General features: G+C 36.7%; 2 protein-coding genes across 9 annotated transcripts in view; one reads left to right on the top strand and one right to left on the bottom strand.

Annotated features, from left to right (window-relative positions):
• The window catches only part of krt222 (keratin 222), a 49,861-nt gene extending 40,550 nt beyond the window's left edge, over positions 1-9,311 (top strand). For all 7 annotated transcript variants that reach the window (XM_038278991.1, XM_038278990.1, XM_038278995.1 and 4 more), the window contains one exon: positions 6,115-9,311. In XM_038278991.1, the coding sequence (XP_038134919.1) occupies positions 6,115-6,328 (214 nt within the window). In that variant the 3' untranslated portion in view covers positions 6,329-9,311. The remainder of the gene's footprint in view (positions 1-6,114) is intronic.
• Positions 9,312-9,742: 431 nt separating this feature from the next.
• Positions 9,743-25,720, bottom strand: LOC119779362 (tensin-4-like). Of its 2 annotated transcripts, none has more exons than XM_038278987.1 (12): positions 25,593-25,720; positions 23,467-23,746; positions 20,475-20,811; positions 17,611-18,002; positions 17,374-17,505; positions 14,562-14,654; positions 12,208-12,285; positions 12,053-12,100; positions 11,474-11,645; positions 11,296-11,364; positions 11,152-11,181; positions 9,743-11,062 (listed from the first exon to the last, which is right to left on the bottom strand). In XM_038278987.1, exons 2-12 carry the CDS (start codon positions 23,714-23,716, stop codon positions 10,915-10,917), a joined length of 1,749 nt encoding a protein of 582 aa, XP_038134915.1. In that variant the 5' UTR covers positions 23,717-23,746; positions 25,593-25,720; the 3' UTR covers positions 9,743-10,914. The 2 variants fall into 2 exon arrangements, with proteins under 2 accessions (XP_038134915.1, XP_038134916.1); XM_038278988.1 differs by having other exon boundaries at positions 14,562-14,651.
• Between the last annotated feature and the right edge of the window lie 586 nt (positions 25,721-26,306).

The raw sequence follows: 26,306 nt of genomic DNA, 5'->3' as shown, positions 1-26,306 counted from the left end.
GCAGCTGCATCCAAGCCATACATCACCAAGTGCAATGCAAAGCGTCGGATGCGGTGGTGTAAAGCACGCCGCCACTGGACTCTAGAGCAGTGGAGACGCGTTCTCTGGAGTGACGAATCGCGCTTCTCCATCTGGCAATCTGATGGACGGGTCTGGGTTTGGCGGTTGCCAGGAGAACGGTACTTGTCTGACTGCATTGTGCCAAGTGTAAAGTTTGGTGAAGGGGGGATTATGGTGTGGGGTTGTTTTTCAGGAGCTGGGCTTGGCCCCTTAGTTCCAAGGAAAGGAACTCTGAATGCTTCAGCATACCAAGACATTTTGGACAATTCCATGCTCCCAACTTTGTGGGAACAGTTTGGAGCTGGCCCCTTCCTCTTCCAACATGACTGTGCACCAGTGCACAAAGCAAGGTCCATAAAGACATGGATGACAGAGTCTGGTGTGGATGAACTTGACTGGCCTGCACAGAGTCCTGACCTCAACCCGATAGAACACCTTTGGGATGAATTAGAGCGGAGACTGAGAGCCAGGCGTTCTCGTCCAACATCAGTGTGCGACCTCACAAATGCGCTTCTGGAAGAATGGTCAAAAATTCCCATAAACACACTCCTAAACCTTGTGGACAGCCTTCCCAGAAGAGTTGAAGCTGTTCTAGCTGCAAAGGGTGGACCGACGTCATATTGAACCCTATGGATTAGGAACGGGATGTCACTTAAGCTCATATGTGAGTCAAGGCAGGTGAGCAAATACTTTTGGCAATATAGTGTATATATATATACAGTATATATAATCCCAGAGTGTCTCTTATTTAACAGGATTATATATATATATATATATATATATATATATATATATATATATATATATATATATATATATATATATATATATATATATATATATATATATATATATATATATATATATATATATATATATATATATATATAAACTGTTTTCTCACCCCTCGTGGGGTGGTATGTGTCATCCTCAAGCTCGGGTCCTCTACCAGAGGCCTGGGAGTTTGAGGGTTCTGCGCAGAATCTTAGCTGTTCCTAGGACTGCGCTCTTCTGGGCAGAGACCTCTGATGTTTTACCTGGAATCTGCTGTAGCCACTCTCCCAGTTTGGGGGTCACAGCCCCCAGTGCTCCAATTACCACTGGCACCACTGCTTCTCTCACTTTCCACATCTTTTCTAGCTCCTCCTTCAGCCCTTGGTATTTCTCAAGCTTCTCGTGTTCTTTCTTCTTGATGTTGCTGTCGCTTGGGATTGCCACATCTATCACTACTGCCTTCTTCTGCTGTTTGTCGATCAACACGATGTCTGGTTGGTTAGCCATCACCTGTTTGTCAGTCTGGATCTTGAAGTCCCATAGGATCTTAGCTCGGTCATTCTCAACTACTTTAGGAGGTGTCTTCCATTTTGACCTTGGGACTTCCAGCCCATACTCATGGCAGATGTTCCTGTACACTATGACAGCTACCTGGTTGTGGCGTTCCATGTATGCACTTCCTGCCTGCATTTTACACCCTGCTGTTATGTGCTGTATTGTTTCAGAGGCATCTTTGCACAGTCTGCACCAAAAAAAATAAAAAATAAAATAAAATAAAATACCGGTATATATATATATATATATATATATATATATATATATATATATATATATATATATATATATATATATATATATATATATATATATATATATATAATACTATTGAGCCAATGTGACAAGTGAATTTCTCCACTGTGAGATGAATAAAGTCATTTATTCAATCAATCAATATTATATCTCAGGAAAGTGACAGCCCTACATTATCCTGATAAATACCTTATAAAAAATACTATTTTGCCACATATTTACCTTGTTTCAGTTTTTTACTGTGTGAGTGTTCTTTGAGTCACACATGATCACATCATACACCTCCCCACCCCGGTGATGTCTGCTCCAACTGACAAGGGCTTAGCATCTTTACAACATCCAACAAGTCGCACGCAATAAAACACTGAGTCGGCATCGCAGGTTCTCATGAGTAACTCTTCACCCCGTTGCATGGGAACCTCGCTGTGCTGTTAGTTTGTGTTTGATGTACAGATACACGCCTGGTCTGCAGACTTTCAGGGTGTGGTGCTGTGTTATTGTTGGAGGAAACAAAGAATAGTTTGGTATGCTTCAGGTCCAAGAGACATGCAAGAAGATTGACAACATTCAGACACTCTGGGATTAGGCTGAAAGAGAAAGCGGCACAAGAGTTGCTATGCTTGTGTTTTTTTTTTAGCAGAATATGCCACTGTGTGTAAACACCTGCTTGCTGTGCAAAATTTACCTCACACATTTTAAGCACCTGGAGCATTGCTTTTGTTTTCTCGTTTTCAATCGAGGTGTTAGTTCTTGAGAGCACATTGCAATCCTTCACTGAGCTGACTCCTACACGGTTCACTTACTCACCATAATTAGGATCACAAACTGATAAAAACCACCCAAACTATATTGTTTTGAACAGTCTTGCAATCCAAAAAACTTTGAACACAAAGTTCTTTTATCAAAATTGCTTATTTGTTTGGGAAATCAGAGCATTTGGGAATTGTTTGTGTGTTCAAGCAGCATTTCTTTTGATGATCTGCCTTCTGCTCATCTGCTGAGTTGATTAAGCTGCAGATCAACAGGCATGGTGCTGTCATCAGTAGGCTTAAAGGCATTGTCATCTAGAAGGGACTTGCTTTATTTAGAGATAGAACATGGCTTAATACACATCAGCTGCAATGAACCAACCCTCAGCAGCTTGATTTTCTCTTAGAAATCAGATCTAATCTTTTAAAAGGATCATAAACAACAGTTCCACGGTCTTAGTAAAGCCCTTGTTATTATTTTCATGATGTTTGATTGTTTACGGTAGTTATTGTCTAAGTTATTTTAAGTACCTGACCATGTTCAGAGGTATATATTGATAAATCCACAAAAAAGTATAATGATGTCATTATTTTCGCTATCCTGTTATCACTCCTAATTCCACAAATTCACCAAAAGTTCAACTCTGTTGGAGCTTTGCAACAATTTTGACATTTATTTTAGATATTTGGTATCTGCTACACTACATCTACAAACTTCCGTGTTTTCTATTCAAGTATTTTGTAATTAAACCAACGTAAAAATGGGGCATATATGTAAAGTAGAGAACAAATTATACAATTGACCAAATATGCTTCAAATGTAAACCTAAGAAGTCTCCCATTCATGTGTATTCAGTCCCCTTTTTCTCGAAATCCCCCAAATAAATTCCAGTGATATTATTTACCTTCAGATTTTAAGTTGAAAGAGTCCATCTTTGTGTGAAGTTTCTCACAGGTTAGATGGAAAGGTTAAAGCATAGTTAGGTGATAAAACATTTCCAGCTCTGATCATCTCACAAAACTCTCTTTAATACATCATCCTAAAATGAAAGTGTGACATAACTGCTAGACTACTATGACACACTGGTCCAGCTACACTGATAGTTTTTGCAAAAAAGGGAATTAATCAGAGAAAAAGACAGGTCCAAGTAGTAGTGCTGTTGACGGGACATGTTGACACAGCCATTGTAAGAAAGCTATATACATATGTTGTGCATGCATATGTTATTTATGCAAATGATATTGGGACTTTCATATGTTGTTGTGTGAACACATGCTAAACTGGCTGTGTGTTAGAACAACAAATGAAAGTATGAATCAAGCTTTAGTCATAGTCAAATAGATAAATGATTCAAAATATGAGCTCCAAGTCAAACATATTTCATTTACTAATTCTTGACTATACTAGTGAAAATCAACAAAACTAAGCCGTGTGCACAAAGAAGGAAACACATGGTTGAAGACAATTATCATTAAATGAGGTCATGATATACTGTTGGGCAGGGATTTTATGGTTCAAAAGCAAATTTAACGTCAATAGTTTGGAATGTGATCAAATGAACTTTTAACCTATCTAGAGCAATTTGAATGTGTTTAAACCAATTCGCAAAAAAAATCCCCTAGATAAAAAAAAATATTTTGCAAAATAATGTTTCAGTTTGTAATTTTCTTAATTAGAAGCCAGTAACCTTTTTGCTGATTGATTCGTAGCCTTCTGTGGTTGAGCAAATAGCTAGCAAACATTAGGGGACTCTTCTTAAAGGACATTTTGGTCCAATTGTTTTACTTCAAATGCAATGAGGAAAACTTTACAGTTAATATTTTAATGGTGTGTAAACCCCTTACTGAATTAAAGCTGGTTTCAGATTTATAAACAACAACTCATAACATTTTAACATAGTTTACCATGCAGTCCAAACTCTGAGCTTTGTATTAATTCCTGTGTTTACAATAGAAATCACATGAAATAATCATAAATCATCAAAGAGACAAATTCTTTAGCTTGAAGTTGCAACCTTTGTTGATCTCCATTTTAGAAAAGGCTGAGTTATGTTCAGTATCTGGCAGCTTAGCATGGCAGGCTGGCAACAGAGGATCTCCCCTTTGCTCCACACCTCCAGTCCCTTCAGACATCTGAAAGTTCCCTGCAACTCAGAGAGGAATGTTGCAATCTGTCTTTTTTGCAGCAAGTTTGTCACCATGTCAACTTAGCCTTAGTCTGCAGATTCTGGTTCTTGCTTGTGTCCTTCCATGTTTGCACCTCCTCAATGTGTCAGGTCTGAGATCAGCCACAAAACAGAGACAGAGTGTCCTTGAGTTGATTCTTTTCTTCTCAAGCCCCGTGGGGGAGATCATTAACAAATGTTTAAAGTCAATATCAGCATTTGTCCCAAATGTTAAAAATTGATATCATGGTTTATGGGCCAATAAAGTCATTTTTGCAGTTTGCCACAAGCCATGTAGAAAACAAAGCGGAGAAGATAAGAAAAACATAGAACTTTTTAGCTTACATGCAAAAACAATATGGTGGGGAAAAAAACCTTCAGGATAAAACACCACCATTAAGCTATAATGGCAGAGGCATGCAGTAGGGATAATTATTATATTGCTGGGAAAAGGAAGAGGTTTGACTTAATGGGTGGAGAATGGAGCGAGTAATAGTGCAATAATTAATGAGCACCTGTTAGAGGCTGCAAAAGACTTCCAACTGGGAAAGAGATTTTCCAGAGTTACAGCAGATATTTTCATTGAAAGCACATTCATGTGCCCAAGCCTTAATCATTAAATTATCTGAGAATCTGTGGTAAGATTGAAACAGAAAGAGTTTAAATATACTCTCCATCTCATCTGGCTGAGCTTGCCACATTTTAAAAATACAAATTTTCCTTTCAGTGTTGACTTAATGGGACTGAACAGTTCTTTTTAGGTTAAACATCTTTTATTCACACCTCAGAATATTCTTCCACTTTGTGCTTGTCTAATAAATAAATCGGCAACAAGTAACATTTAAGTTTTTAGTAAAAGTGCAAAAATATTCAAGGGTGATTAATACTTGTGCATGAAATTGCTTAACTGCATTTTAGCTCGACTATAGCTCATTAAACAGATCATTTCAATAATGCCTGGCTGAATAATGGTTCATTTCCCTGTTCCTGTTTCAGGTCTTTGCTTGTTGTTTTCCCATCTATCTTTTTTCAAACATGAATTCTAGATACTGTGGATTGTTGAGGCCTGCCTCTTTTGATATCACCCTCATTTCCTCATCTTCAGCACACTGTGCAGCAGCTTTCTGAGATGTTTCTTATAAGCTGCATGTTGTTACAGCTTTGCAGCCCACTCTCTGCTGTCAGAGCTCATGAGTTATAACATGTTGGGGTTTGGAGTTTCATTTTCGTTATAAACATACATGCATTGTGAAGATAATTCAGCATTCAAATTCAGTCTCTGCTGTTCCTGGTTTTATCTTCTATGCATGTATTTTAATGCTCAATCTTTGGGATGCTTTTTGTTTTATGGCTGCATTTACGAATGTAGCACCTACAGCCATGTTTTAATTTGCAATATATTTATTTAGTTTTGTTGTGTGAGTAAAATGGAAAATGACTGCAAACCACGTTTAAAATGTTCAAACAGACTCTAGTCCCATAGCTGCTTTCCTGCCTCCCCCCTCATTGTTTGAACATCCTGCATGTAATTACTGTTCAATCTCTTCTTGTTGCAGGACAGAGAAGATTGACAAGGTGATAAAGCAATGGGAGGGCTCCTTCTTCAGAGGGAACCCCAAACTGAGGAAGAAGTCTGTGTCGCTGCGCTTTGACCTGCACATGGCCGCAGCAGACGAGGGCTGTGCCCAGACCAAACAGGACAGCCTCCCTGACGTGGAGGTGCGGCTCATCATGAAAAGGTCCCGCAGCATCTCCACCATCACACAGTGACTCTCCCCGCTTCAAGAACACATTCATATCTGGCTTGTAGCATTGTGTGGTGAGGCCAGGGATGGTGAGGCTCCAAATGGAAGTGCGTCGATCCTGCACCGACCCTCGAGATGCATCTAATCATTGGCATCATGCTTTCCAATGCAAAATTCACTTAAGCTAGCATCACAGCTCATGGCTGAATTTACCCGTCGGATCTTTGCTCTGGCAGGATAGGTGTTATAAACGAGGCTTTGTGGTGACTGTTTGATAGAGCTGGAGAGGTTTGCGTTCAGGGCTGTAAAATGTAAATCATATTCTGACGTCATCAGCTCAGATAAAGAGAAAGTGTCTCTCCAAGTCTCAGACTTGACTGCATTTGAGACATTACAGACTAATGCTGACATTTAATCCCAGTTAAATCCTGCGTGAAGGTAGGAGGAGATAAATGCAAACAGACCTGTTTAATCAGCTTCAAACTACCTGAGGATGTATTCAAGTGGTGGATTTACAGTTTAGGTCTGTATGAAAAGTGTGCAAGCATTCAAATAACATGTTTTTATTTTTTTTGTTGCCCCTGTCACCAGCAAAGAGGGCAAAAGTTTCTTTATATCTTTAATTTAAATCCACTTATAAGTCATAATCTTAATGGTGGAACTTTATAGCCTTATTCACAAGATGACAGAGTTGTTTTAACATCTAAATAAAATAGTTCTGATGAACTTTAATAGAAAGGCAGCAGGACAATAGAAGGAAAGCAGATGGTGTGATTGAGTCATTTTAATCAGTTAATTAAGCCCAACTAAACAGATTGTGTTTCTGCTTAGGATGTTGTTGACATTAGAAGAATGATAACCTTACTAGAATACCCAAACATTTTCACCCTTTGTTTCTTATAGTTATTTAAAAGGTTACTGATAAATTTATGTCTATCCCCTCATCTTTTCTTCTTTTTTTCCCCTGGTGCAATATCATTATATCATTAGTCTTTTATTGTTTCTTGTGTCACACTGTAATTTCTGTATCTTCTTTGCAGCTACACTTACAGGAGTCCTTTTAACAGGAAAATGCAGATAATTTAAGCAGTGCAATTTACTAAAACATTAGTCCATCTTTACATAGTTGTTGTAAGGATACAAAATTTGTTTTTAAAAAGTAAGATACTGTTTTTCAGTTTCAGTGGGTAGAAAATGTTTCACGTCATCCCAGTTATTTACGTTCTGTAGTTAGTTGATTAAAAGAAAAGAAGCAATATCTACAGATTATGATATAATCAAATCATAAATGTCTAAAATATTCAATATTACATCCAAACATAGTTAAGGGATGATCTACCATGACAGAGTGCAGCGCAGACTCAGAGCACTTAGTTGCACACACCAAAATACAAAACAGTGTCGGATTTCTCTAGTTTGGCAACCAGAGTTGTTGTCTTTATCTGAGCCAAGTGCTGACTGGGTTCATCAATACTCCCTCGCAAATTAACAAGAATGTCTCCTAATATTTGTTTATTGCTTATTCTTATTGGTTGAGGTTAGGCTTGTAGCTAATGATGGTTTGATTTCATATTTAAAGTAAAGAAAAAACAAGTTTAAAGACAGAAACCCAAGGAACCTCAAATACAAAACTCATGGCAACATGCGGCTAGATGTTGTGCTCCTGTTCCAGCAAGCATTTTCACTCTTATCAGAGTAATGCAGCTTCCAAAATGCGATCTATCTACAGTTTTCCTCAATGCTTTCTTTTTGTAAAAAGTTCCCATATTATGACATTACCCTTGGTGAGTGGAAGGGGTATTGAAATACATATATACCTTCTGCCATTTGGCTCCAGCACCAAGAAAAAAAACTTGCAGTTGCTGCTAAGTAAAGTATTTCAAAAGGAGAGGATGTTTGGGGCCTGAGAATAAGTTCTGCTCCACTTTTCCAGGGCAGCAGGATCTATCGAGGCTGCAGAAGTTCCTATTCTATCATTTGTTTGTGTTACCATTAAGCAGCAACACATACTTCTAACAGGTCCATTTTTTACAAAACAATCACTTCTCTGTTTACAAATATATGCTAGAAACATTCATTTTGAAATTATCTGTTTTATGAACCTGCCTCCAAAATATGAAGTTTACTCTGTAATTTTACTAAAGGTCCATTAAGCAGAGTTGTGTTTTAGTTTTAGACGGTTAACTGTAAAAATTATTGCATATATGAAGCAAGTCTAGATGTATCTTTTTTGTTGTTGTTGTTATTGTGCTATTTGTGTTATGTTGAATTACACATTGAGGATTGAGGGTTTTAGCTCTCTTCTTGGAATGGAATATTAGGTTATCTTATGAAAAGAAAACAGATTTTATAACAAACAGAGACAAAACAACCAAATACAAACTTGCAAAGAGATATTCGCTTTTTTTAAAGTAGGGCATTCCTGTAATTCCTTTTCATAGTAATAGAAAATACACATGATTTTAAGCTTGATGGGAAAAATATGGAAAAGCTGAAATATTCCTATTATGCCTTAGTAGCTTTGGCTGACATTTTCCCCCATCCTATCACTTAAAAAAAGCTGAAGCATAATGATGGATTGCCTCATTTACCTGCAACATGTGTTCATTAAAATATCCAGTTTGAGTGCTTTGGTGGTGCTCCGTGATTGCAGGTAATTCTCAAACTTATAATGTAGATATAATTGATATTAACAGCTGCGTCCATTTTCCACACGTTTCCCTGAGAATTTATCTTACCCATTTTCACCAGTAGAGGGCAGTGTTTATTAAACTTTGCCGCTGCAGTGAATCCATCAGAATGTATCTGTGCTGCCTTAGATTTAGAGATTTTAACCTCAGATTTAAGTCCAAAATGTTTGAGATAAAACTGGAGCCTCTTATAATCTTCAAGGGTTGTTCAAAATATCCGAATCTATCTTATCTATGCATTCCCATGCTTGATTTTTGCTCTGCTTCAAGAAGCACACTACAGATATTATTATTTCAAATAAAGAAGAAAAATCTGCAGTTTGGTGTGTTTTTGTCATAAAGATATGTTCACATTCAACCACAATGTCTTCCTTTGTGCTTACAAGCCACTTTTACCATTTTTAGTGTCACTCTTTAAACTGTAACAGAAGAATTCCAGAGAACTTAGTTGTTCTACATCTTTAATTCTATAGCAATTGATAAAGAAACACATTCATATATTTACAATGAGTATGAAAAAATTAAATACATTCAAAATATACAGTGAGAACATCTGCACAGATCTTGCTACGAAATAAATGGACAAGTTATAAGTCTATATCCCTCAGTTAATGCAGTTTTTAAGTGGGATTTGAAATTTCTTTTTGTCTTTATGGGTATCTGGATTTCTTTCACATATTATCATATTGTAATCACAAACTAATGTATTTCTTAAAGTTATTAGTTGAAGGAAATGCAACATTTTTTTAAATAAGATTGGAAGAGTATATTAATTTGTATTTAGTCCCATTAGTCATCAGTTTGAACAAAGTATTTCTTTGCATAATTATGAATTGATCTAACCATTTCCTTGTTTAGTGTTTTTGTCCTGATTTAAGGTGAATTTGAGTCTTCAGTCTTTCAATCATCTAGCAGGTTTTTCTATAAAAAACTGCTTCCTTCTTTACCAGGTTTTTGAGTTGTGCAGCTAATAGACTGTACCAGCTGAACCTTGGAACGCTGCAGCTCTTATTGCTTCGGCTGCTTCTGTTATTTTTTCTCACCTAACAAAGATGGATGTCTGGGAATGTTTCATCTTTTCCCTTTACAAGAGGATGGACTGATGAGTGCCCTGTTTCAAGTGCTTGAGAAATTCTATTACAACTGAAACATTCTGCAAACTTCTCCTCACATTGTTAACTAATGTTCTCTAACAAATCTCTGAGTCTTTAACAGGTGACGTGTATCTACACTAGGACTAGATTAGATCAAAGTCAGCTCTTTAGTATTTACTTATCAGGTTTATTCTGAAGACGGTTTATTTCCCTGGGCGTTATTTAGATTTATTAAATATAAAGGAGCTATTTACAAATGCAATCCTTGCTTCTCAGATTATTTTTATCTGTAAAAAAAGAAAAAGTCCCTTTTCAATTATGCACTATTTTGTGTCCCGCCTGTCATATAAAAATTCAAATAAAATACATTGTAATTTTTGTTTTAATAAGACAAAAGACAGAAAGGTATTAGTTTATAAATAATTTAGCACTACACTGTACGTCACCAAATAGAATAACAAGTTAATATTCAGTTAAGGTGCTGGTTCCTAGCGGTTTTAAGACATAAAAGGTTGCTTTAAAGTTGATGTCTGGCGTAGTTGGTTGGGTTTTTACAACCTAGACAAAATCTAAAAATACCCCGTCATCTTATTTTTAGAATTCTGTTTTTTTTTTTATAGTCCTGAGTTAAAAATACATTCATTTCTATGTGAGACTTTAAGGATATCCTGTTATACTGAAGTCTTAACCTTAAGTAATATTAAATCTGGTAGTTCAGTCCAGAAGAGGCAGAAATCTGACCAGTTTATCAGCAGAAGAGACTTAAACCAGCTATTTAGATGCTGTCAGTCAAAGGTAGCATGGTATAAACAGGCAGTAGAAGGCATTCAGGATTTGGTTGTTTCTTGCTTAGTTATGGCTGCCTGAATAAACTCAACAGCTTTGCTGCAGGGCTGCAGGGGGTCGCATTCTGCAAATACGTGGCAGATGTTCTCCATGCCAGCTTCAACACCTTTTGCCACAAAACCAAACATCCTGCAGAGAGAAAAATAAATAAATTAGATGCATTTGCATAAAAAGTACTATAAGAAGCAGAAAAGTTAAAGGTTTAAAGTGAGGATTACCTTGCACCAAAATGTGTACCCTTATACCACCTGCAAAAGAGATGAGGACATGTTTGTTATTACAAAGCAAAGTGTGAAAGCATCAGAAACATGCATGCATCCAATTGGCAAAGTTGAATCTGTGAAGGTGCTTTATAAACATACAGTCGATTGTCTGGATCTTCACCACTGTAGCTAAGCAGGTAAGCAGGGTAGTGGCGTCTGAAGAAAAGCCTGCAAAAAAAAAAAAAAAGTTTGGGTAAATAAGTTGCAGACAAACCACATCTCACCACCAGCAGGTTGTAGGTTAAAATCTCAGCAGCAAAATGACAGAGTGCCTTACTTCCTGTTGATATCTGTGAGTGTTACACCCTTCAGAGACACCTTCATGTTGACAATGGTCGGAGCAAAGGTGCCGGGTTTCTTCTCAAGTGTTGAGGACACCGCCCTGTGCACTGCACAGGGGCCTGTTAGCATCTCGGTGGGAACCGCGTTTAGATAGACAAAGTTACAGGCTGGGAAAAAAAAATCAATTTAGTTCTGTTTCTGATCTATTCTGCAACCCAATTAAGACAAATTTTCAAATGCACAATAGAAAAAAATAACTTTTTTTTTTTTTTTATTCCAGTAGAATTTTTATTTATAGAAAGGACTTAAAATATTTCTTGCTTTGCAGGGTTAGCTTCCCTTTTTTTTGTCTAACTCTATCTTTGATGTTAAAGAAGGATGTAAGATGTTTCAAAGCAGAATGTGAAAACACAAAAAATATTTTGTGGAATTAGAAATAAAGTAGTATTAATGAAGTAGTTGTCTTTTATTTGTTTTTTTTTTCCTTGTTCCTGTTAAGAAATCCAAATATAACATTCATTAAATGTTGGACCTTACTTTGCAAAACCAAAGTCACTATCTTATCTTCACTCACCTGTTTTACTTTTGTCCTCTGTCTTTTCATTTTCTTTCTCCTCCAGATCTGCATAAAGAATTTAAAAAGGAACTTTATATTTCTTCTGTTTTTCTTTTTTTAAAATTCTTATTTCTTGCACGCAAATGCACCAGAACATATAAAACTTTACCCACCCTGGTCATTCAGTAGCAATCTGCAGGGTAACGCATAAGGAGTGATTGTGTGCTGGTAAACCAAAGCTGGGAGGCTACCTGCAAGCACAACCACATTCAGTTTAATATCAATCATAGATCAGTTATACCAACATTTGATCTGATTTTAGCAAAAAAATTTAAATTACTAGACATACAAACAAAAAACAAACATATTTATCCATTTAACCAGGAATTCCTGTTTGCATCAGATGTTTTTTCATTGGTTTTTTACAAAAAAAAATGTTTCCCCCCATGATATAAAAATCTAAATTTAGAACAAGGCATACAAAAATGACGGCCACTATTCAGCAACACCAGATTGCTGGGGGGGGATTGAGTGTAGCTCTCCCTGGCCGTATGAAGCTCAAAGTAAAGCTGTGCTCCTACTCCTTCTACCCAACAAATTGCACACTGCCGGTCTGCTGGCTGAAAAACTAGTAGAACAAAATTTTCCTTATAACAAAGCACTGCCAATCCTATGATGTTATGAAGTATGTTTTAGAATGAAAGTTAACAAGCAACAGGTGATTTTAATGACTAGACTAATTATCCAGCTAAAATCAACATTTTAAATAACCACCAGAGGCTACAACTAAACTTAACCAGTACTTTATTTCAGTTTAGTTTATTTATATAACATCAATTCACAACACTTTCCACTTCAATGGCACTTTACAGATCATTCAACCAGACCATACAGGCAGATTGATTGAAAGTTTTTTTTATCTCAGGAAAACCAGCTGATTGCATCGACTCATTGACTCGAAAGCAATCCCTCACACTAAGCATGTTTGTGGCAACAGTAGAGAGGAAAAACTCCCTTTTAACAGGAAGAAACCTCCAGCAGAAACACGCTTATCTGCCGAGTTATTACTTATAACTACTTAATTGCTACTTAATCTATCTACATTAAGTCTATGCATGAATGTAAAAGAACAAAGGATGTATAAAACACTTTGCTCTAGCTGTAATAAACATAACGTAACATTTTAGCAGCAGTTAAAATAATTTTATAATATTTTTACATTTCCTTTGACTTTGCGATGTAATTATTCTAGAACAAAGATATTTTATTACAGGTTTATCATACCATGTGAGTCTCTAATTGCCATACACCTACAGATGTATAGGAGATATGTAAAATGTAAATGACCAGTATTCATTTAATTGGTTCCAGGTGTGTCCATCAATAATGGGTAAAGGGATCATTTTCAAGAGATTATAAAGGGTAGTAATGAGCTGCCAGTATGTAACCTGCTCTGTATGGTAGTCAGATTGATCTCAGTGTGGGGAACCACAGAACCAACTTTAATATCAACAAATGCAACCCTACGCTTTACAGGTACAAGTTAGCAGCCACTTAAAATGTGGCTCATTCTTCCCTTATACAACAACTAAAACTTTCCTCACCGTTCAGGCAAACATCATATTGCAAGATTCTACAAAAATAGATTTTGTTTGTAATGAAGATGTTTGAGTTGCCCCTACTTTCTTAATCAACTTTCTAGCATCATGACTCAGTACATGGCTGAGGCTGAAGGTTTCATCTGTCTAGAAATCAGTAATGACTCAGATTTCTCAGTCCTATTCTACTTTTACATGAAAACAAGAAGAAACGATAGTCAAAGCAACCTAGGCATGCCTTTTTTTTATGGATGTCAAAGAATATTTGGGTAAGTGAGGATATAAAGTTAAATAATTTTTGGTTCAAAATGACATAAGAGAAACTAGCAGGAACATAAACAATGATCTAAACTGTAAAAAAAAAAACATTAAGAGAAGTCTTAAATGTTGTTTAGTACAAGGTAGAAAAGATCTCCTGGTTGTCTCTTATTCTGAGCAACTGTTTGAATATCCAGTCAGTTGCTAGAAGAGTTAGCATTTTTAACAAATATAAAAGATTTAGTATACAACTATAGTCCTACATTAAAGTGATTTGGTATTTCCCCCATCAACATACAAGGAAAGAAACTGAGCAAAATGGAAAGTGACTAGAATATACTAAAATATGAAAAAGAATACATTAAATATATGTAAATGCAGCTGTTATGGAACCACTGGGAAACAGGGTTCAATAAGAGTTTCTATTAGATAAGGTCTACAGCAGCAGCCAGAAGAATTGCATGTTTTGTTGATAAATGCATTGAGAGGAAAAACTGCTTGATAATTTCTTTGTGGGAAGAAAGTCACAGAATACCTTTTTTGTTCAAGAAAAACCCACTCACTTCCCCGATCATGAATCAGCTTCCATGTCATTAGGAAGCCATGAATTTTAAACTCAGAGTGAGATTTCTTCTTAGTTAAATAAGGGAAAAAATGCAAAGCTAACTCACCAAAGTACGGTTCCCGAGAAGACCCTTTAATGCGGACGCCTTTAGCAGATGATTCAATCAGAAAATGTCTGATAACATCCGAGCCGCTTTCTGCTGTTAACATAAAAGCACAAATTTCACAAAAACATTTGCTCGCCTTATTAAAGAGGATGCAAAATTGTCAAAATCGGTCTAGTATGGATTACAAAAAGCATCACATAAAAAAAGTTCAGTTCAACAAACAGGGCTGTTGGATATGTAGAATACTGAGTAATCTGTGAACCCCTATACATTTCAATACAAATGGCCCAAAAAAACTGAATATAAACATCCCTCCAAATATATATAAAGTAGTAGCCATTTAAATTTCCCCCACTTTTCTTAATTGGCCCTTGGCTGGTCCTTGGCTAGTCCCTAACAATTACTTTTTAAACATCAATATTTGTAGAAAAATATTCTTTCTGTCATGATTTGTGGAAATTAAGATCTAAAGAGAAGCATCATCTCCTGGTCAGACCCTGTAATTCAGTTAAAGGGTGGAGTCAGAGTAAAAAAATATGGACACTGATGAAAGCCAGTGGCTAGAAGTTGGAGGGGATTTTGCTTCCATTCGGCTGGGAGGGGCATTCTGAACGGCCTGTTATGTTAAATTGCCAAGCTGTGGAGGTTTAGCATTCTTTTCAAAGTGTTCATGTTTTCTCCCTTAGTCAAAATGTCAAAGTTGGATGACTTGACCACTTTCAACTCAGAATAATTATTATTTGTTGATATCCCTTTAAAATCAACTTCACTCAAACAAACTCAAACTACCTTGAATCTGACAAAACTGAAGAAGTAAAAGTTTCTAAAGCACTGAGGAATGAGATTTATCATGTTTCCTTTTAAAGCAATCTCTGCAACCAAGAGGTTTCTGAGTCTACAATAACATAGCTTAATTACGTCGCTAACAGGTAGGTTGGTTGTGACCAGTCGTCCAGAGTAAACTGTTCAAACTCAGTTTTGGAGGGTTGGGTTTTCAGTTTTCTTTCTTCTATTTTTTCCAGACCACAGATGTTTTACCAGATGTATGGTGTTCCTTTGTTTGAAAGATCGTGATGTAATCTAACAGCGCAAAACTCTCTAAATCAGATGAAGTGAAATGTGGCTAGGGCAACACAGGATGATGGCATTCAGTTTTGTTTAGAGAAGTTGTACAATTTGAGAACTTTATAAAACTATGGATGTATACTGGGCATGGCTAATGGGAACCCAGTTGTTACAAGATTGTCCGTTTCTGATTCATCACTACATCAAAGGCCTTTTTCATCTAGCTTGGATTGAATATTGTGATGCTGATTTTTTAAAGCATAGTCTATGATTATGCTGACCAAGCTTAGCATGCAAAACCCAAACGCTCCAACATGCATTTTGGAGATTGAAGGGTGTATTGTTCTTTTCTTTTGATTTTTCTTTCTTCATAATGTCAATAGTGGTTAGAACTACATCTGAATGCACATTTGGTGTTGAATTCCTGTTTTATTCTCATGTTGTTGGGTTAAATAACATCTCATGAATCCTATGCACTTATTAAAAAAGTTGGCAGCTTTAAGAAGCTTAGCAAATTGCATTTCTTTTCATAATTCTATGTGAATGATGATTCATTTCAATCATATATTTACCTTTTATATAAACCATTTATATTGATCACCAAGTCATGATTTTTATTGTTTTTTCTTTTAATTTTAAAAAACCTCATAGCATTCTTATGACTGCTAAATTGTGTCCCATGGTTTAACCATTGGCATTTCCCAGTTATCTGTCTGCTCTATCCGATAATAAAAAAACAAACACCATCTATTTATTCAAACTACTGTTTGTTTTTCGCTGTTTTTAAAAGAAAGGAGGCATTTTTTAAAATAAAGAGTGCCCAACAAATTTGTCTTCATCTGTATTCCATGCATACATTTTGAATCTGGCAGTGTTTTTGGCAGTTTGTAACCTTATTAATTGAAGATGTTTGTCACCTTGTTTTCTAACATGTTATTTTAATCCCTTTAAATCTCAGCTCACCTATTTGGTATTCATCTTTAAAGTTCAGTCTGTAATACTCTGCATTTCCCGAGGAGCACCAGGAACATCATTCCCACATATTATAACTTGAACATCCTCCAGCTTTTCCTTGTTTGTAAGACAGTTTCGCACAAACCGAATATTTTTGAAATATCGCTTACTTGATGAGCGATGTCTTCCGTGTCTTTGTGTTGTAATTAGGTTTAAAATATTACAAATCTGTGAGAGAAGTAAACATCCAAATGGCTTTGTGATTGAGATTATGTTTTGGTTCTGCTGATTGCTTACAGAGCCATAAACAACTAGTTTTCTTTGGCGTTTACACAATGCGCACTGTGGGTGGAAAAATGGCTGGCACCGTCCCCTGCTTTACCACAGACTGCTGCATGTCGTAAGATGACATCCACTTTCCACGGCACTTTGTGCTTGCATTGTTTGTGTTTGGCTGTGGGAGATGTGGCTTTGAGACTTTCTGACCAAACATTTTAAAAACAGTATGTTTTTTAGACACTGGCTGGACAGACAATCTGTCTCCATCTCTCTGCAGAGTTTCCAGAGCTGGAAACCTTAAAAACCAGCATGATTTAATGTTCACAGTGAAATCATATCAGATATTTCTGCAGCTGCTAAATCTTTGATGACAAGCTTGGAGAAAAAACAATAACACTGAAGAGGATGGATGGATCGATGGGTATTTACTTCAAATACAATTTTTTTTTTTTCATATTATGATCCTTTTCATTCCTTTATAAGCAGAGCTGCTGTGTTTATCAAAGAGGTTTACCTGGTTCGGCAGCAGCTATGAGGGTGGTGGGTGATTGCTCCACTTTCATGGCCAAACCAAAGCTTCCTCTGTAGGAGGTGCTGTCTCTCACTAGAAACGCCCCGGCCTCCTTGTCTTTCAACAGCATTTCAGCTAGAAAACAAAAAAGGATTTAAAACAGAAACGGCTTCATGTTCATCCTCAAAACGTTTTGTACACACTGTATTTCACACACAACCAACTTCAGGTTTGTCTTACCTTCTGCTCTGCTGATATGTGGACGAAACCAAAACTTTGACGTGTCCATGACAAATTTCATCGACGGTTGGCTGCTACTGAAAGTGGTTTGAAAACACTTTCGTTTTGAGGGAGAAGCAGGGATTTTCTGGATGTCTGGTTCTGATCCAGAGATGTGCAGGTCTAACTGTGGCGCTCCATTGACCAGCAGCAAGGGGATATCTGTCTGAGAACCAGCAAGTGAAGCAGGGCTGCTTCTTGCTTCTGTGCTGTGCAGGCCATGCAGACGTCCGGGCTTTGTCAGAGAAGGCCTGTTGTCAAAAGGGTGACACCTGGAGCCATCATTGAAGGATCCGGGAGTGCAAGCAGGGATAGAGTCTGGAAAGTCTGCATCTTCCGCCAAGGATAGGTTGCTGAATAAAGAGAAAAGCTCAAATATCATAACAGTACTTTACGCCTATGTTTATTTATATAAAATAAGAACTTTGAATCCTTGATTTTAACCCTTTGATAACTAATCTTACATTATTGAATAAAACTGCTACTACTACAATTATTGTTGAAGTTGACATATTCAACAATAGTGGCGGGTGGGAGTGGTTGCCTAATGGTAAGGGTATAGAGGAATCCTGAGGTTCTGAGTTCGAGCCCCACTCCCAAAGACTGCCACTCTGGCTCCTTGAGAAAGAACCGTAACCTCCATACTTCTCCATGATGCCCACGATGGCAGCCCACTGCTCCCCAAGGGGATGGGTTAAATGCAGAGGTAAATTTTTTCAATGTGAGATCAATAAAGTTCAGTTATTATTATCATTATTCAAGTTTGAGTCAGGAAAAGTGAACAGAAAGACTTCCCCTTAAAATTTAGATTAAGTAAAAACGCAGGAAGTTTTACAACCGCTGTGGCTTTCATTTTAATTATCTAACTGTTTATTTGCAGAACTGATATCTCATAGTATATTCTTGTCTTTTTTACATGTTCATTGTAAGACAATAACAACCACAGTAAATGTTTATTATAAACTTGACATATGCAGTTGCTTGCACATGTTTTTTCTTCAGAACAAAAGATTAAACTTTTCCCTCCTATTCAATGTCCAGCAGATATTTATATTTGCTGGAAGTACACTATAAACATCTAAATTGTTCCTCATCTGTAACTGCTCACCTTCTCCTTGTTCCAGCTAACCTTCCTCCCTATACTTCACTCCATCAATGTCAGATCGTCCTCTGTATATAAGCCCTCTGTTCCTCTTGTGGTTTCTGTGCCTGGCATCCAGTTGTGATCGCTTGTCATCCCAATTCTCTTCCTCTTTTTTCTTTTTGGTTTCTTCCCCAGACTCACTTCACTCATAAACATGCTTAACACCAGCTCCTTGCTTCCTCACAAATTCTGTTGTTTCACTCTGGTAAATTAAAACACATTACAAAAGGCTTAGTTTTTTTTAGTTATGCCTAAAGGCTTGATATTTTTCCGCATTATTCAATGTTTTATTTGCCTCTTTAATTTAAGCTAATTTGTTACACCTGCTCCAATTTGCTTGACCTGTCATGTCATTTATCAACCAGCTCCGTAAATATTCCTGGTATTCAGCTGAGCTTTGTCGGAGTCCCAGTTTAGTTTCTTTTTTATTTTGATATCGGTCTTAAATAACACCTAAACAACCACTGATTTATAGTAAAACTGATCCCTTAAAACCCCAACCCTAAAATGAAACTTAGTTTTTAAAGCAGTGGTGATGCTTTTCTTCAGCAGGGACAGGGAAGCTGGTCAGAACTGATGGGAGGTAATGCTGCACACCATTTACCCCAGAACTGGGAAGTAACATGTGTTTTAGCTTCCTGCCCAAAATGCATAACCTACATGGTCACCGTGGCAATTTTTATAATGATAAAAACAATGATGAAAAAACAATTATTGTATTTTTTGCTATAAACACTGTTGAACCATTTTATCTTATAAAGTCCGCCAGGGAGACAAGGCTATCCTCTAGGCTAACTGAGATAATTTGTAGGAGGACAGAGGACTAAAACAAGCATGCTGGGCAGACACAGCAGGAGAACTGGGAACCAAAGGCAGCAGCTGGTCAGTGTCTGTGTTGGAGGTAGGACCATGAAACAGTCCTTGTGAGGCTAAATTAAAACAGCCTTTTTAAAAGCCAACCACAAACCTCTGAAGAACATTCCCTTCTTTATTCTGTATCAACATTTCCTCCGTCTTTCGTTTTAATTTAGAAAAGCTTCCTTAACTAAAACAATGCTCAATTGATGATACTTTCTCATTCTAACTTTTATACTTAATAATACAATGTCAATGCCTACTACACACATAGGTCTATTTTGACTTTCGACTTTGGACTCCAGGTTTTGCTATTTTTGCATGCATGGGTCCTTCGTAAAACTTGGGCCCATGCATATCTTTTTGGTCCTTTTTCTGATGGAATATGATAGAAAGAGGGCTTATCTACCTCCCAGACATGACTACCGCATCCATATGCAAGACTTCAGCACAAAGACAAATTTTACAGAAAGCCTATCTATATATTTTCAGAACAAGTTGTTACTTTGTAGTTGTTTACCCCTCCTGTATCCCATATGTAAGATGTCACATGAAGTTATCTATAGCAGGTTGAAGTCTGGTGAGTGGGAGCTCAGATGTTTCCAGATCCTAGCAGCTCCATCTTTAACAAGCGTCAACAGACCTTCTAGTGGAGCTCAGACTCAGATGGCTGTATTTAAATGTATAAAACATTTTTAAGATTAAAAAAAGTTCTTAAGCACATGTCTTTGTTCTTTCACTTTACAAATGTTTAAGTTATAGTTTGGTAGTTGGCAGTGTTTGAGAATAAATTTTAAAAATACACAAAATTATCCATGATTTTTACCTGCCCATAATGTAGCTTGTATCTGAACATGTGGACATGGAGAGAAGCGAGGTAGCACTGTTTCTAGTGGAGCTCGATAGGCGCAATGAACCTGGGGAACATGCTATGTCATTTTTCGGCGAGTGGTTGCGCCGGGGAGCACTTCCAAACGGAAGCGGTGGCAAATAGGATGTAGGGGAGTTGGAGAAAACAAGTGCCCCATTGGGGCTGCATCTCAGGCTGCTGGTTGTGGGGATGGGGATACTGGGAGACACAGCAGACGATGAGCTGGGAGGACATCCTCTGGGAATCAGCACACAGTGGGAAGGGCCATCTGAGTCCTTTGCGCAGAAAGAATCTGAGGATGGAAGGGAGAGTCAGTTAAGGTGTCTTTTAAGGATCTCCAAAATTCAAACTAAAGAACAGAAAAGCTTCAAACAGCTTAGAACATGTCCGTCTTTCGTTTTCTCTTTGCAGCATAAGCCAGAACTCTTTCTATAAACATAAAAACTACCCTGCGAGAGGCATGCACATTTCTCATGCCAGAACATGCAGAAAAGACTCTCATTTCCAAACTAATTGCTTCTTCAAGGCGTATTTATTTTGCAATAACAGTAAATAAGAGATGTCTCGGCTTGTTCTTGGACTGGTGAATATGTGTCTGCTGATGAGCTGAGGGTGAACAAATGTCTGTAGGAAAAGAAAAAAAAAACCTTGACATCTACATGTAGTCAGCATTTGAGTAAGTTGGGTGTCTTTTCAAATCAGTGACAAAGATACTGACTAATATTAAACTAAAGTCATGGAAAAGTTTATCACATCTTGTTGGTTTTTAGAATTTGTCGTTCTGAAGGTATGTTTTCTGAAGAAGACTAAGAAAAGAAAATGGGTGCGCTGATAAATACATGTGAATAAATCCATTATGTTTGTGCAAGTTTATCTGTTAAAGAAATGGGAAATGAGAACTCATCAATATAGCATACAAATTCTCTCTTCTCTTTTTTGCTATCCGAGAAAATACATTCTAAAAATCTTTTACCCATACTGATTTCCTGTAAACTTTTTCACCTCTATCTCACTTAACAGTTTCAAGGCATATAAGCAAAACATCTTTTCAATAAAGCGGCAGCGGCAGGAAATACATTTTTGTATATTCTTGCCTCTTGCACACAGTTACTGATGGTGCCAGTTTTCAAGCGCAGGCCTCGTCGTATCACCCCGACTTAGGACTATGTGGTTAGAGTTCCTGACTGAGTGCTTTCGATGCGGGCAGATTCGATGCACAAGGTACATGAAAAAAAAAACTCAAAAAGTAAACTCATTAAATACTGATTTGCCAATTTACCATTTTTATGTATTATTTCCTAATTCAAACTGACACCACTGTATTCCTCATATTTCCATTTGGTACCAGTAAAATGACCGTGATAAACGGTATTTTACTTTGCTAAAATATCTTCATAAAATATGGAGTCAAATGATAATGAAATGCTCAACTATCATGTGCACTTTAATCCAGTTGCTTATCATTAACTCCAAATGTTGTATCGTACTCTATTCCTGTTATTGTGGTTCTGGTTTTGGCCCTATGACTTTGATGAAATATCACACAGTGCATTCCCGACTAACATTCAGTGTTATGGATGCTATTTTGTTGATTTCACATATTTTTTTTCTTTAGTTCCGCTTTCATTTATAGCAAAAATAAAAAATGCTCTTATCTTCCCTTTTTGCTTTATTTTTACATATTTTAGCAACTAGATATTTATTGACATCTGTAGAACCTGATACACAGTTCTGCTACAAAAATTAAATAGAATATTTATATAGCATTTGAGAATGTGTATGTTGAGTTTTTTTTTCTAAGAAAAAATAATTTCTAATTAATTAGAAGGAGTTGCCTAAAAGGTTTTCAGAAAGAACTAGTGGCCATGTCCCATATCTCAGTCTTGGTTGATGCAGGGATGGGGTTAAACACATGCAATAAGACAAAGACCAATATAAAATAAAATATATTGGGTGTTATATAATAGGTAATAAAATACCTTAAAATATAATATGATATAATGATTAAACCTGATCATACATACAGTACCTACTGTTGTTGTGAAGCAACAGTAGGAAATCTTGAAAGAGGGCTGCATTTATTTACTAAACAAAGTTCAAGCTCCTAATATGTAGATGTGTGCGGCCTAATAAGTAAAATTTATCAACAACTTCGTCATTTTCTGGAAGTGCTGAAAAATGTTCAAAGTAGATAGAATCTGCCTTATAACCGCCTCTACCCCTAGGGAAGCACCTGAAACCTTCTTCTCCTCGGACCCCACCCACCTCTGCACTTTCTATTCGCCTATGAAAAAATGACAGACTCACATCTCCTGGATTTTACTGACCACACAAAAAAACCTTATCAGGATCAGAATCCAGCGAACTCCATGACATATTTCCATATTTTTGTATTCCAGCCACTGACCCTAAACCAGCATGACTAAAACTCCTCAGTCTCTGCTGCCTTCCAAAATCAGCATCTGCTGCATATCAAGGTCAACAAGCATCATTGTTTGTAGGTTGTTCCAGAAATAAAGTTATATGCTCATAGGATCCAGGCTGTGATTATTCACAGGAAATACTTTTACAAATGCTATAAAATCTATGAGCTGCTAGGTAACAGAAAAAAACAAAACAGATAAGAAACATTTTTCTAGTGCAGCTTCTTATAGAAGTAACACCAGTCCCTGGTTCCTTAAGATAGCTTTAACAAGTATGAGATCTTTGTCAGGAAAATGGTTTATATTTAAACCAGTTACTGTACTTAACCCTGTCTGTATCCAGCCCCTGTCTACTTTGCTTTGTTAGACCAATAGAATTTATATTTTATTTCTTGTTTCATGTTTTCACCATGGAAAACATTATGCATTGTACTGTTCCTTACATGGGCTATACAGATAAACTCTCATGGCCTTAAGAAACATAGGATTTCATTCTTACTTAAGCAGAGAGAAACATCATTTACCTGTTTGGGGGGTCGGGCAAGTGGGGCTCTTGTTAACCTGGATTGGTTCAAAAGTAGGATCAAGGTCCAGCATTAGCTGATTGAGATTGTCCAGGGTCATATCAAGATCACAGTCATCAAGTTGACAGTTTGGCTTTGAGAGATCTGGTGGATGAGGGACATTTTCCTGCGAAGAGTCAACACAGATGGTTTGACCCACTCTCAGAACATGGCAGGGTATCACTTGGGACATGCCTTCAGCGGTAGGCATCGGAGTGGGAGGGATCACTTTCTTCTAAATCTACAACAACAACAAAAGAACAAAAAAAAACATTATTTCAGTGGCTTTTATTCAATACATTTTCTTGGACCACTGATTCAGGCTTTAACAACACTGCTTAGAATGCCAAATTCTCTCCATTGTGACATTATTTAGATAATCCATTAATTGCAAGTCACCTATCAACTCTCTTTACTTCTGAGCTATAGATGCATCGTTATAAAACATAATATTTTATAAAGCCTCCCATATATAGTATAGGTTACTTACATATTGATCTATTTCAAGGGGTTTATTTATATTTATTTGGATTCTTTTGGCTTACTGTGTATGAAAATCCAGAATTTACTTTTTTTTTTTTATGGAGGATTTTAAAAATGGAAAATGTCTTGATCTGAATATTTTACTGCCAATGTAACCATGGCAACTGCTGACTGGGCATTAATTTCAGCTGATTTGAAGCTAACAGAGACTCTATATGAGTTTCTAAATCACTTAGTAGAGCAATGGGCTGATCACCACCATGTCATGCTGCTTTTAAAGAAGCAAATCAGGAATGAGGCAGTTTTAGTGGGCGAAAAAGTTTTTTTGTTAAGCCATTTTCTAATTTTTCTTCCATAATTCGGTTTTAATGAGTTTTAAATCATTTTTATCTAAAGGAATACAAACAATGAGATGGAATATAATACTGTTTCTTAAAATATATTCAACAGGCAAAATTAACTTTAATTAAGTTACTGATTAATTACATATTTATGATAACTGAAATGCACCTTTAATCACAAAAGAAAAAGGACGCATGGATCAACCTCCCCAAATACACCTCACCCTGTGTGGATTTCAGAAAAGGTGCATAAACTGACCACAATAAGCCCATTCTAGCAATTTACACTAAATTTCTCCTGAAACTGTTGAAATGCAAAGATTAAAGCAATATCTGAGAAGCCATTGTTGACTAAACTGTGCAAAAAAAGTTTTCCATCAACCTAAATGCAATCATGTCTCCCCAATTAACAAATGAAGGGAAAACAGGTGTTTAGAGCCTATTATACGATTAGTCTTCTTGCTCTTAGGTACAAATTATGTGACTTTTGGACTTCCTTTCAACCATGTTGACAACATGTGTCACACAGCTGCAATCACTGTTTTTTACCATTGGCTGGCAGGAATCAGGTCTCAGTAAGTAAGGCCTCGAGGAACATGTTTGTCATCTGTTGTATAAAGTTATTAAATGAGTAATTACATGCTGTGGGGGTGAGGCATTCAGATGGTGAAATCTCACAGAGGATCCACTCCCTTAGACGCTGCTTGCCAGGCACTTCAGACAGGGCGTGGCACTGGGTAAGTAACACAGGTTAGTGGTTGTTGCCATGGCTACATAAATGTTTACCTTGCAATAGTTCAGTGTTAATAAGTGTGGTTTAAAAGGTGGAGGACAACTGAGTATTTAAACTTCATTAACTATAAGTACTTTTTTCTGTCTTAGACAAGTGCATACATAAAGCTATAAGTTCACAGCCCTCCAGGAATTCAGCTTTTTTATGCTAGACCAAGAATTTTATGTATTTATGTGTTCATTTGTCTTTTGGTTTGAAAAACACTAAAGAGAAAGTCTATTTTGGTGCCAAAATCACATTGACAGCAAATATTTGATACTTGGAGGGTTTTTTTTATGAATAAAACATTAACCTTTTTTGCATTCCTTTTCCTACCATATCTCCGTTCCTTAAATTTTTACTCATCATTGATGATTGAGTTAATTTCTGCCTCTTAAAGCTGTAGTTATCATATCTGTAATTTATCGTATAAAAGGAAATCTTCCATTTCAATACACACCAACATAAATCCATCATAAAACTTATCCTACCTTGAATTCCTTTACTCAGGTCTCTGCAGTTACTTTCTCTGGTAAACCTCCTGCGTCTCCTGTTCCATGCTTTTATTAATATAATCCCAACCCTTTTTCTCCTGGGAGCCTATCAGCATCCTGGCTCAGTGCTCCCTGCCTTTCAAGCTAATGATATCGTATTACTAGAGCTGAATGTATGACTCGAGTGCTTTTTTTTTCTCTCTTTTCCCAACATCAAAATCAGAATACTCATAACTAAACCAATGTTTTTTACAATTGTTTTGGACATGGTGAATTTGTAACACCAGCCAGATGATCTTAATCCTTTATTTAATGACAGTTTAAGACACAAACTGCCTCTTTTCTACTTTTTTTTTGTCCAAGAGGCAGATGTCACACACAAAAAAAATCTGATTTTTGCTTTTAATGTCAGCCAATTTTTACATTCTCAGCCACCCTGAGTTTTTTGAAACAGCAGAAATAGTGTTTATACAAGATTATATAATGACAGTCAAAAGGTAAACAATGTATATTAAAATTTGTTACAGTATTTATAGTTTCTTCTAGTGAAAGTTGTCATTGTTTCCATTTTTTACTTTCCTTAATTACTTAAGAAACTTTCCTAGATGGAAACCCAACAGCACAGTTTAATTCTAGACTATTTAAAAACTTGGTGCCTACTCTGATTCATCTTCTTTTTTACATTTCATCATAGTGAAGAAATGTTGTTAA

The sequence above is a fragment of the Cyprinodon tularosa genome, unplaced genomic scaffold (assembly GCF_016077235.1).
Source record: "Cyprinodon tularosa strain WSP-4 unplaced genomic scaffold, ASM1607723v1 ctg146, whole genome shotgun sequence".
Lineage (NCBI taxonomy): Eukaryota > Metazoa > Chordata > Actinopteri > Cyprinodontiformes > Cyprinodontidae > Cyprinodon > Cyprinodon tularosa.
The sequence above is the reverse complement of the archived record's forward strand: the minus strand, read 5'-3'. Positions and strand labels throughout refer to the sequence as shown.

What these genes read in the sequence shown, in the direction of transcription:
- LOC119779362 (XM_038278987.1), bottom strand. Translation starts at nt 23,716, where the DNA reads ATGCCTACCGCTGAAGGCATGTCCCAAGTGATACCCTGCCATGTTCTG. An exon ending in TTGCCCGACCCCCCAAACAG is followed by an intron (nt 20,812 to 23,466) that starts GTAAATGATGTT and finishes TTCCATCCTCAG; the next exon opens with ATTCTTTCTGCGCAAAGGAC. An exon ending in ACAAGCTACATTATGGGCAG is followed by an intron (nt 18,003 to 20,474) that starts GTAAAAATCATG and finishes CTCTTTATTCAG; the next exon opens with CAACCTATCCTTGGCGGAAG.